The 13,360-nt window shown below is 43.7% G+C and overlaps 1 protein-coding gene across 1 annotated transcript in view; it reads right to left on the bottom strand.

The window, feature by feature from the left end:
* Nucleotides 1–488: 488 nt before the first annotated feature.
* The window catches only part of EPHA6 (EPH receptor A6), a 675,722-nt gene continuing 662,850 nt past the window's right edge, over nt 489–13,360 (bottom strand). The window contains exons 15-17 of the mRNA XM_075263563.1: nt 7,947–8,140; nt 5,031–5,180; nt 489–1,103 (exon numbers count right to left, since the gene is read on the bottom strand). Coding sequence (XP_075119664.1) covers nt 989–1,103; nt 5,031–5,180; nt 7,947–8,140 — 459 coding nt within the window. The 3' untranslated portion in view covers nt 489–988. The remainder of the gene's footprint in view (nt 1,104–5,030; nt 5,181–7,946; nt 8,141–13,360) is intronic.

Below are 13,360 nucleotides of genomic sequence, written 5' to 3'. Positions count from 1 at the left end.
TTGGATATCTACATTGTACCTGTGACCTACATACAACAGAGGCAGCCACTTGACGTAGACCCAATGTCCTTCTTGTGCATTCATCGGGAACTAGTGACATCACTTTCGTGTAAATAAAGTGCCTCTTGCTTCAGTGATGTCACTAACCTCAAATAGTCTCATAACTGTAAATATGACCCAAGAACTGGCTGCCTTTATTGTATGACATTAAAGGGGTTGTCTACTTTCAATGATCTCTTAGAAGGGTCCCATGAATGTTACGTAATCAAAAGCTGCTCTGCTCTTGTTGAGACTCCCATTGATCGGGTCTAATCTGTGGCCTATCCAGGTAGTAAGTGTTATGTTTCCCTATAGCACCTCCGCAGGGGATTTTAAGTATTACACAAATCCCACTGAAATCAACAAGCAGTCATGGTGGGTCCTCCAGAGCAAGAGATACTCTCTGTTCTGGCTAATAGAGTCGGACACTGCCTTCTATTCACTTTCTAAACCAGACAACCCCTTTACTAGGTACACCGAATCACTAGATCCAAAATTCACCTAAAATATTATTTCTATATTTTCTGTACTCTCTTTTATTTTAATATGCACATTTCATATTAGCTACAAGATTACAAAACAACAGCAGTCCGTAGGTTAGACCGATACCACCGTCTTGCTACATGAGAAGGAAGCTAGAGTTGACAAAACTGCCATTGAGTTCATGATCAGTCGGATAAAGATGCCACACAACGTTTCACACCCATGCGGAGTCACTCATCAGATGCCAGAAGTCTTGCTGTGGGGCCCAGGATTCTTCTTGTCCGTAACTTGAAGACATATCTATTTAAAGTTTTCAAAAACTTCAGTCTGGAAGTGTTGAGATCTCCCTCTCTCTCTCTCTTCAGAAGAGTCCAGTGGTTTAGAGAGTGAGAATCCATTATGAGGAATAAGAATCTCTTCTGTTAAAGAAAGATACTGAGGCACAAAACAGTTGCTTCAACTATTTTCATACATGATATCCCTTTTCTTGTATATGCATCATTTGTAATCGTAAAGTCTGTATGCTGCTCACTATTCTTCTCTGGTGTCCAATGAGCGTAACACCGATTCTTCTGATGTCACTACGGGAAAGAAACAAGAGTAATACCCAAAGTCATCCTTCACAGACAAAACAAGCAATTGGGTATGTGTCGGCCATGGACGTTACTCAATTACAATTATTGGACATTATGGAATGTGAAGAGTCCTCTTACTGTCTGTAAGTCATATTTCATATTGCATATGCCTGGTCACTAGGGTTGAGCGATCGTTTTCGGAAAAAATCGGATTCCGATCGGCGATCGAGAAAATTTCACGATCGCGATCAGAATTCCGAACACGATCTTTTTAGGTGGGATCAAGATCGGCTTAGCCTTCACACTGAGTATATAGTGTATACTCAGTGTGAAGGCTCCGCTGCGGTTCCATAGGAATGAATGGGAGACTAAATTCTAATGGGAGACTAAACTAACATGACATCCCTAGTAGCTACTTACCTCCAGAGATGGCTGCTCCGCTGCTCCAGTGTTCTTCTTCGCCTCGCTGCCGCTCCACGCTGCAGTCTTCTTGCCTCACCGCCCTGCCTCCCAGGTTAGTGTTTAAAGAGCTAGGAAGGCGGGGCTTGTGGCTTAGGAGAGTGTGGGTGGGTACAGGGCGGGGTCTCCCCTCCCAGTACCCGCCCACACTCTCCTAACCCGCCCACACTCTCCTAACCTGGGAGGCAGGGGGCAGCGAGGCGAGAAGAGCAGTGTGAAGCGGCAGTGAGGCGAAGAAGAACACCAGAGCAGACATCTTTGAAGGTAAGTGGACACCATGGGGGACTAAGTAGCCAGAGGATTAAAAAAAAATCCTCTGGCTACTTAGTGATTCACTACACAGCGTGGATTCTAACAATTAAAGCGTTCAATTGTTAGATTCCATGCTGTATAGTGAATAGTATTGCTTCTAAAATCCAATCTCCGATTAATAAAAAAATTGCATTGGGATCAGAATTGGGATCGAGATCGGGTTCGAATGAAAAATGATCGGAAATTGGATTTTAAAATCGATCCTGAAAAGTCAAGATCGGCTCAACCCTTTTGGTCACCTTTTTAAGAAATGAACTTCAAGACTCCTTTTTCTATCCAATGGTGGGCATACCGGCCACTGAAAGTCAACTAATGAGAGGCCGTGGCTTAGTGGGAAATGGTCATGTATTAGCAGGAGGAATGTGGCGTCTGCTCCTCAGCTGTGTCATGTGATCAGCAGTCAAACTCTCCAATTGATACAGGGCCTTATGTGCAAATTGGAAATAAGTTTCTCCTTTCATTCCTATTAGACTCACATCGAGGAGGATAAAATAAGAAACCAACTTCGTATCCAAGATTTATAATAAATTTGTCGAATTGACCCTGATCCTCCTTTGTCTCCACCTTGATCTATCCACTATCATAAAAAGCGGTGGGCAGGGAGCAGAAAGAGGGAAGTCATGCATGCAAAAAGGCCCATACACTAAAATGTACCACAACTATTCCCATCTACACCACTTTCTTGGCATAGAGGGAATAAACATTCCTTTCACTGTGTAAGTTGGGAAGTCTTCTTGCCGGTCACATGACACAGCTGAGGACCTGAAGGAAGTGGGAAACACAAATACAACCACCAGTAAGATTACCTTCATTACAATTTATATCATGTACCTTTTTAATGGGCCACAGAATAATTTTTTGGTGGAATGACTTCATGACAATACTGTGAGACATTATAAGGGTCTTCTCTAAATATAACAACAACAGGGACCGAGGGTCCGTAACAGGAGATCCGCGCTCACTGGTCGTAAGTGTAGAGCATGAGGCAATAATTTGAGTGAATAACTCTTTATTCGGGTTAGTAAAACAAATCAGCACGACACGTTTCGGGCCACACCAGACCCTTTCCCAAGTGCAAATAGACAATTTTCTGGGCTGTCCATCTCTTTGATTTGTATTGGGGGCAACCCTCTCCCTATCACGTGTCTCTGAGGCACTGTCAGTAGAGATGAGCGAACACTAAAATGTTCGAGGTTCGAAATTCGATTCGAACAGCCGCTCACTGTTCGAGTGTTCGAACGGGTTTCGAACTCCATTATAGTCTATGGGGAACATATACTCGTTAAGGGGGAAACCCAAATCCGTGTCTGGAGGGTCACCAAGTCCACTATGACACCCCAGGAAATGATACCAACACCCTGGAATGACACTGGGACAGCAGGGGAAGCATGTCTGGGGGCATAAAAGTCACTTTATTTCATGGAAATCCCTGTCAGTTTGCGATTTTCGCAAGCTAACTTTTCCCCATAGAAATGCATTGGCCAGTGCTGATTGGCCAGAGTACGGAACTCGACCAATCAGCGCTGGCTCTGCTGGAGGAGGCGGAGTCTAAGATCTCTCCACACCAGTCTCCATTCAGGTCCGACCTTAGACTCCGCCTCCTCTGGCAGAGCCAGCGCTGATTGGCCGAAGGCTGGCCAATGCATTCCTATGCGAATGCAGAGACTTAGCAGTGCTGAGCCAGTTCTGCTCAACTACACATCTGATGCACACTCGGCACTGCTACATCAGATGTAGCAATCTGATGTAGCAGAGCCGAGGGTGCACTAGAACCCCTGTGCAAACTCAGTTCATGCTAATAGAATGCATTGGCCAGCGCTGATTGGCCAATGCATTCTATTAGCCCGATGAAGTAGAGCTGAATGTGTCTGCTACATCAGAGCCGAGGGTGCGCTTGAACCCTTGTGCAGCCTCGGCTCTGCTACATCAGAGCCGAGGGTGCGCTTGAACCCTTGTGCACACTCTGCTTCATCAAGCTAATAGAATGCATTGGCCAGCGCTGATTGAAGCAGAGCTGAATCTGTGTGCTTAGCTCAACTACTCCACCGGTGTAGTTGAGCTAAACACACACATTCAGCACTGCTTCATCACGCCAATAGAATGCATTGGCCAGCACTGATTGGCCAGAGTACGGAATTCGGCCAATCAGCGCTGGCTCTGCTGGAGGAGGCGGAGTCTAAGGTCGGACCAGAATGGAGACTGGTGTGGAGCGATCTTAGACTCCGCCTCCTCCAGCAGAGCCAGCGCTGATTGGCCAAAGTACGGAATTCGGCCAATCAGCGCTGGCCAATGCATCCCTATGGGAAAAAGTTTATCTCACAAAAATCACAATTACACACCCGATAGAGCCCCAAAAAGTTATTTTTAATAACATTCCCCCCTAAATAAAGGTTATCCCTAGCTATCCCTGCCTGTACAGCTATCCCTGTCTCATAGTCACAAAGTTCACATTCTCATATGACCCGGATTTGAAATCCACTATTCGTCTAAAATGGAGGTCACCTGATTTCGGCAGCCAATGACTTTTTCCAATTTTTTTCAATGCCCCCGGTGTCGTAGTTCCTGTCCCACCTCCCCTGCGCTGTTATTGGTGCAAAAAAGGCGCCAGGGAAGGTGGGAGGGGAATCGAATTTTGGCGCACTTTACCACGCGGTGTTCGATTCGATTCGAACATGGCGAACACCCTGATATCCGATCGAACATGTGTTCGATAGAACACTGTTCGCTCATCTCTAACTGGCAGGTCTTCATGTCATCAAGGTTTTTATTTTCTCTAAATATAACACAGGGTTAGTGAATCGTAATGTATTTATAAAGATATATCAAGTTTATATAAGTTTACATACCAGCAGGTAACGGGTTACAATATCTTATTAATGCTAGTGTTCTTGTATATTGTGTTTCATTACCGATTCCTGCGGAGAACGTTTCATGGCTTTATGTCTTGTAATAAATCTTCAGACAATTTGATATTAAATGGGTTACGCACCACATGCAGCCAGATCAAATAACCTGTATATGTCCGGTAATGGTGCACCTGTGCCTTAATAGGGAGATGGTTCTATATGGGATATTTGGCTTAATATCCATCACCTGCTCGTCATAATCCAGACAACCCCCGAACCCACATGGATATTTCTGCCATATTTTGAAAGGACTTACTCAATGCTCATTCTGCAAACCAAGTCCAGCGTTGTGAACCCAGCCGCCATGAAATTACTAGCGTACTGACCCATCTTTATGGACTCTAGCCACTCCGTGACTGTGACAAAAAAGTGATATTCTGGAGTTTCCCCTGGTGACTCCGGCAGGCTGTGGAAAAGAGAAAAATGTGTTATTAGATCAGCCATATTATATGTGTCAAAACACCTCTGCAATCAAAATCATAATATCATCAATGACATAAAGATTTTGGTTTTAAGGGGGAATTTCAAATGCAAAAGAGACAGGAGAATCTGGGAGTATAAACTCATGACCACCTTTGACACATTCCAGAGGGGGTTAAATCTGTCGCATGGATTTATGTCCTTCTACAAGAGTTAGGCACCACATCACCAATCAAAGGGACCATAAAACTCAGAGGGCCAACCTTTGAACTGATAATATGTTTTTTAACTAGGGTGTATACTGCTTTCCATCACCTGTCGCACTGAACACTTTATTCCCATGCCCTTTTTGTGTATAAATAGGCTTGCCTTCACAAATTGTGTCATACCATGCCTGATGAAGAGGCCTAGTAGTCTCGAAAGCTTGCAATCTGTCATCATTTCTGTTTGCCATTAAAAAGGTATTCAATCGAATACCTCGCTCCCCTAGGAATGGCGTGATGATCATCACTCCATAGGGAGAGACACCATAAAGGTGTGTGGAGTCTTATTAAGCCTTTAGCTCTCCACTGTGCAAGGGATCATGGGAAGAATATGCAAATCTGTCTTCCATGATGTAATTAGGAAGACAGTGCCTCGGCTTAATAAGACTCCGCACACCTTTATGGTGGTCTCTCCTTATAGAGTGACAATATCCCCCCGACCCTGTCTATAGCCTCTCACCTCTACCAGGTCAGTACTCTCTACACCAGGCTGAAGAGATGCAAACACATCGAAATGGCCGTCCTCGGTTGAGATACTGAACCTGGTAAAATCCCAGCATCATTGCAAACACAAGGCCTCTGGAAGGTCAGGCATGATGTTAAAGAGAGCGCCCCCTATAGGGGTGCATGGCTGAGGTTCTGTCTTCCTAATTACATCATGGAAGACAGACTTGCACATCCTCAGCTAGCGCCCTCTATTGGTGTGCACATACTGAGGCACTGTCTTCCTAATTACATCATGGAAGACAGATTTGCATATTCTACTGAAGACTCTCAATCTTTATATTTCATATCCACTGGCTAATACGGTACAAAGATATATTTTTCCTGAAACACTGGAGTCCATATCCAAGGATATGCTGGAATAAGTCTAGACATCTGCCATGTCACCAATGGAAAGGACATTGAACATTTGCAGAGTACAGATAAAACTTGGACAGATCGTGAGTCTTTTCATGTTAACATATTATTTCATGTTTTGTGTTATGAACATCGAGCTTTTCATTGTGCAGCATGCTTTTTAATTCACCCTGTATTGTTTTATTATTTTATAACATCATACGCTTCTTTTATTACACATTTTGAGCTGGGCAACCCCTTTAAGTGTTCTTTGAATGTACTACCCCAGACTCTATACCAGACATAACACAGCTTTGCCTGGAGTATTCCTTTAATATGAGCGTGGTTGGTGAACTCTACGGGACCTCCCTTATTGTGGTCATTTCTATCTACTTTACTAAAATTTCTTTAATGAGGTTTCCTTTGCCAGCAGGTATATTACTACACCAGAACAAAGACAAAGCTGAGCTGATGAGACATTAACAGAAGGAGCCCGACCGATATCACAACGGTGACAATTTATCAGGTGAAGCTCGGTCTTGTGCGGTATAGACAGATGTGCTCACAGCTTATAATGGACAGTACTCATACTGGAAACGATTGTGTTATTGTAAAAGATGGCGGTGATTAACATGATTAAGGGATCTCTCAAGATAACAGCAGGCAGTAAATGAGCTAAAAAGCACAGCCGCATTGTGCGTCTCCCATGACCAGTTTAAGACCCAAATAAATAACGCTGCCATAGAACAGAGGGCACCCACAACTCATTCAGGGCCCAGGCTCCTCTTCATCATCAGCCGCCGCTATACATGTGGATTAATAGCAGCTATATTAGTCAAGGTTTTTCTTTATTATGTTCATTGACTTATTTCCCTGCTCATAGGTCAAAGTACGTTGAATTTAATGATCCTGTGATCTATTTTCCAATGTCCTTTACTCTACGATGCTGTGTTATTCGGTGGGTCTCCCTCCCCCATCCATAAAGCGAGCATCTTATCATGGGCTTAATAAGAATATTGCATTTTTCATTAACGTAAAAGGATTGTCCCAAATCCATAACCTATTTTATTTTTTTTTTATATTTGTGTATGGTGGTCAATGGGGTCTTCCCCATGAGGAATACTTATAGTAGATCTGCTTCTTAGTAGTCCATCAGTAACAAGATTAACATGATTGCATCTCTCAGATTAAAGGGGTTTCCAAGAATTGATGTTGATGTCCTTACGGTAGGTCATCAATATCTAATCAGTGGGGGTTCGACGCCAGATAACCCCACCATTTAGCTGTTTGGAGCATAGTGTATTGAGACATCTGCTTCCAAATCTGTGTCGGTCCCCACCAATATGTTATTGAGGATAGGCCATCAATATAAACTCTTGGACAATGCCTATAAATATCTTACTCTTGTTACTGATCTATTATAGTTGTGCCGCCCATCGAGGACCATGTATAGGATATGATATTGGTTTCATCTCTTGGAACAACCCCTAAGGGTGTTATCTTTTCAAGACAATTCCTTTAATAATAAGCAAAGACATAAACGAATCCTTTCCCCCAAAATACACATCACTCTGCTCAGCTCCTTCTGTATACATCATGTGTATAATATACTGTATATACTATGGTGCGTCTAGTGCTATATTTCTTACCCCAGAACATCTTCAACAAGTATATTAAGGGTGCTGGGGTTGCGGATGAGCTTGTCTAGAAAGCTCACAATATCCGCAAACTTAGGTCGGTGATTCCTCTCTTTCTGCCAGCAGTGAAGCATTAACTGATGAAGAGGGACTGAGCAACCCATTGGAGCAGGGAGACGATAACCTTCTTCTATAGACAGGATGACCTGAAAATAATCACACATAAGGAATACATTACTTAAGTGACGGCTCTTTTCTATGTCTTTCATTACTTTCTCCACAACATAAAGTCTTGGCCGACAATGAAATACCATTTTATATTTCACACATATAGAAGAGAAATAATCTAAGTAACACAATTATCAACTTTACCAATTCATTACAGACTTACATTGCCTGCACTATTCCTCAGTAACATCCTGTGTATGGAGTTGAATTGACAGTTCTGTTTGTAGCAACAAGTTTGTTGTCAGACACAACCCTAAGATATTAGCAGAGATCTCATAATAGAGTGGATCATTTTTTTTATTATATCAGATAAGGGCGGGTTTACACCTGTGCCCAGTCTCCGATTTAGCCAATCCTGCCGGTTTCAGTCTTCTGCTCCGTGAAACTGGACAGGAGACAGAAACCCCAGCGGTCAGCTTTCAAACCCATTCACTTGAATGGGTTTGCAAAGGTGGCCGCCCGTGTGCGTCCTGTAAGGAAACATCTGCTGGGTTCTACCAACTATTGGATATGAAGAAATGTTGTTTTTCTATTCTACCACAGAGGGCCAAATACTTATTGGTAGACAGTGTATGCCCTTTAAGGATTTGAATAATATAGAAGTAAGGTGGCAGGATTATAACTTTAGAAGAAGAGGAGCCACACGGTGGCTAGGTGGTTAGCACTGCAGCCTTGCAGCGCTGGGGTCCTGGTGTTCAAATCCCGCCAAGGGCAAAAAAAAAAAAAAAAAAAAAACATCTGCAAGGAGTTTGTATGTTCTCCCCGTGTTTGCGTGGATTTCCATCCCATATTCCAAAATCTCAAAAGCCAGAGAGACACTGAGTGGCCCGTAGTGTAATATCGTTGAAACCAAAGGTGGTGAAATACAATTGTATCCTCACCTTTATAGGTTGTAGTTATACGATCTAGAGTACGTGGAGCTGCTCGGTTCTTAACACCCTACGGGTGTATATGTTTGTAAAATAGGACCGAGACTGGACTATGGAGTGGATGTTCCAGTAGTTAATGACCCGCGCTCAGATGTATGGCTAAAAAACAACTTGATTATACGAACAAGACACAACGCGTTTCGGGCGTCACTTCACCCTTCATCAGGTGAAAAATTCAAAAACCTATCTCGGTCCTATTTTGCATATTCCAAAAAGACATACTGATAGGGAAAAAAATGTATATTGTGGGGCTCACAATCTACATTTAGAAAAAAAAAAACTTTAGAAGAAGCGAACTTTGGGAACTCTGATCCCATTGGACATGATTCATTCTTATCCTTGGCATTCAAAATTAGACTTGTGCATGAAGCCACCATATGTTTATTTCCATGGGCCCATATTATTATAACTAGAAGACTGCAAATAAAGCAGTACAAATAGGGACACTTCCTCATGTAGTTAACACGTCTCATAACCTAATGGGATTATCGTGTAGACAGAATTGGAATTTCACACACCGGATTGAATTAATGATGACGCATCTTAAGGAATCAGGCACGCCTCCTACGATTTGGAGTAGAATTTAGATATGATTTACACCCATTCCCTCCTGCTAAGCGAATAATAACCAAACTTACACTTTTCACATTGCTGGTATGTGGGTTGCAAATGTGCCGAAATTTGTGACCTTTATTATACCTTTTTTTACATTCCAAAAACTAGTGTAAAATGTATGATGAATTTCCCCGGTAAGTCATGTACCGCTATTACTATTACATAGATTTACAATGGGATATTGAGTAGCGCGGCTTTTATGCTGTACACACAGTAGGCAAAGCTTAAATGTGGCGCTTCGTGGAGATCCAAAGAGAATGCGATTGAGCTTTATATGTTAATTGTATTCATGGCACAATACCAGTGTTGTGCATAAGGGTGAGATGATTATCCATCGGGTGCTCGAAGTGATATTATAGCAATTCATAGCAAGCTGCACAGGTATTTTCCATCCCAGCTTAATAACTATAATGCCACAACATCTATGTATAACAATGGCACTGAGTAGTGAAACCCAATGGCCCTAGAGTTCATTTACCAAGTAATTCCATTATCTCCTCATAACTACTCCTCACGCTGTGCAACACTCTCTGGAGGCGTTTATTGTGGATTTAACTGCAAAAAAACCCCGCTTTTGATGAATAAATTGAGTAGAAATTGTTACACTTTCTTTTTTCGCCATCAGTTTGAACAATGCAGTGACATTCCCTTTGGATCTGTTCTTACTCTTGGGAGACACCGCACTTACGAACAGCCTGCCATGCTCTTTGTTCAATTTTCCCGAGCAATTATGTCAGCATTGTTTGAAATCCATTAGCTGTTCTTTTTTTTTTTTCCCCTTCTCAGAAAATCGGTGAGTTCTCCGGTGCACATTAATTTATACATTCACTTACAGATTGAAAGAAGTCTTTTAGAATTGTTCTCCGCGATAAATGTACTTCGTCTGAACTTTTGTTTTCCACTCATAAAAATTATCGGAAAATTTGCCACATGTCGCACCTGTAAGTTGAGTTTTCTACTTTACTCCTCGCAACAGTTTGTTCTGAGTGACAACTAATATGCTTTTCTTTAACCCGCGCAGACGTCAAAGCTTTTTACCGGAGAAGCTTTCTGTGTACCTCGTTGTAACAACATTGAACCGCGCTCGATTCAGTAATGGAATAGACCTCTTATAGAATAAACAAATTTCCGAGTTTATAAAGTATTTTATGGAGTTTTCACTCTGAATTTTTTCTATAAAATCGACAACTTGTTGCACATGTAACACGTTTGAGGTTGTTTTTGCATAGACATCTATGACCCATGCAACAATCGGCCAAAGAAATAGAGAATGGCCGCACTCCAGACTGTACAAAAAGTCTTGCTCGGTTTATTCCTATCAACAATGAGTTAATAAAGAAACTCTTTTTTATTCTTTTGACTACTTCCAATTCTTTGGTTAAATAAGAGGACTGTGTGGTCAAGGTCATTGTAGGATACAGCTAGTGGAGCCACCATACTGGCAGTACACAATAATTTTTATCATTAACCCCTTTCCTCTAGGGCTAAGGCCCCACGGGATGATATGCGGCGGGAAAGCATTGTGGTTTTTCCCGCAACGCTATGAACAGAAAGTTCACAGTGTTTTCCTCCATGGACTTTCTGTTACCATTATAACTATGGGGAAGCCTCCGGCGTTTCCGTAGATATAATTGACATACTGCGATTTCCAAAACCGCGCCTGTCTTAGAAATCGCAGCGTGTCCGCACTGCGGTTTTTACCGCAAAGTGGGCATGGGATTCGCATGAATCCCATCCACTTTGCTAATACTGTAAAACACGATGATTTTTCTTGCAGCTTTTTCACCGCAGGCATATCACGCCGTTTCCTACCTGTGGGGCCATTTTTCGATGTTTGTTTTTGACTCCCTACCAAACCCCATATTTTTTTCCATTCCATTAATGTTTGTGGGACAAATTATATTTCATAATGGTACATTTAATATTACAAACAATGTGCTGGGAAGCTGGAAAACAATTCTGAATGGGGTAGAACTGAAAAACTGTGAATGTGCGACTTTTTTAGAGGCTTTGTTTCTATGGCACCCCCTGTGCAGTCAAAATGACGTGTTACCTGTATTACCTGGGTTGGTATGATTCCAGAGATACCAAATTTATATAGCTTTATTTATGTTTTAACCCCTTGAAAAAATCCAAAACTTTGCAAAGAATTTTTTTTTCTTGGAGTCACCATATTCTGACACTTCAAATTTGTTTTATATTTTATGCACTGGGATGCATAAGGCGCTTCTGTTTGCTGGGCCAGATGTACTTTTAGGGAGCATTCACACGGTGTTACGTGCCGCGAGATTTGGCACGTAGACGCCGCGTGACCCTTTGCGTGCCGTACACGCTCCCATTGAGTTCAATGGGAGCGGGGAGCGTATGCGCCGCGCTAGTTTGCGGCCGTGAATAAATGCACGGCCGCAAACTAGTGCGGCGCATACGCTCCCCGCTCCCATTGAAATGAATGGGAGCGTGTACGGCACGCAAAGGGTCACGCGGCGTCTACGTGCCAAATCTCGCGGCACGTAACACCGTGTGAATGCTCCCTTAGATATACTATTTTGGAGAATCACTTTGATCGATCGCTTTTTCTTAAAATTTTTTAATAGATCATAAATATTAATACGGGAATAGTCATTCCACAGTTATGCAGAGACTCGGCAGTGGCTAAGGCAACTGCTCAGCACAGTAATAGTACGGTGGATATCGGGAATGGGTTAAAGGGGTTGTCCAAGATCTGGTGCAACCGGTCAGTAGCACCAGGTCACTAGTATGGAACTGGCAATGTAAGTGAGACCTTCTCCAGGGGGGACTTAGGACTTCCATCATATTGATAAGTGGGGGTCCTACCAAAGGGGATATCCACTCTTCAAGATGGTGGATTATAGAAATACTTGACCAAAATTGAAAATGCCTTTGCAAGTAGACCAAGCATTGCAACAAAAAAGATATAGGGAGGGGGGGCGTGGCTAGGCATGCACGCGAGCGGACGCTTGTGAACAGAGCTCCGCTTCAGGCTCCGACTTTCGCGGGTGCAACGCCTTTCACCATGGGCAAAACGCGGTCACAAAGGCACAGGGAGACTCCTCTTACCTCCGTGCACACGGAGTGCTCCATCCCGGACTTCTTCGCCCCTCGCGGCGAGCGGCGCGGGACCCAGGACGCTGCGGCCTACATTGCTGGAGGGCCGCCATCTTCTTCCTCCTCTCCTCCTGCGCGCCAGGCTCCGGAACATGGCGGCAGCAGCTCTCATCGCACACCGGCCGCCCACACACAGGCTCCTGCAGGCGCGGCTCCTTCTGCTGAGACGTCGGGACTTCCCCAGGTACAGCCGCTCCTTGTATCCTGCTCTAAGGGGAAGGAGGCCCTGGACGTGGCCGTTTCCCCAACTGCTCCCCGGCTGGGGGCAGTTACAGTGATGGAGACTCTTGCACCCTCCCAGGGTGAGGCAGTTGCTGGCACTCCAGGGTCTCTCCTGCATACCCCCCCTCAATTACGGCAGGTCACCCCTCCATATTCTGGCCCCCCTGATTCTGCTGACTGGGGTGCTAGCCCCCCACATAAGAAATCCTTCCTCCATACTCCACATCCTGCCCAGCGGAGCCCCCAGTCACCCTCTGATGGCGCCTCCTCTGATGAAGATTTCTGGCCTCCTGAGACCTGCAAGAG

The sequence above is a fragment of the Leptodactylus fuscus genome, chromosome 2, assembly GCF_031893055.1.
Source record: "Leptodactylus fuscus isolate aLepFus1 chromosome 2, aLepFus1.hap2, whole genome shotgun sequence".
Lineage (NCBI taxonomy): Eukaryota > Metazoa > Chordata > Amphibia > Anura > Leptodactylidae > Leptodactylus > Leptodactylus fuscus.
The sequence above is the reverse complement of the archived record's forward strand: the minus strand, read 5'-3'. Positions and strand labels throughout refer to the sequence as shown.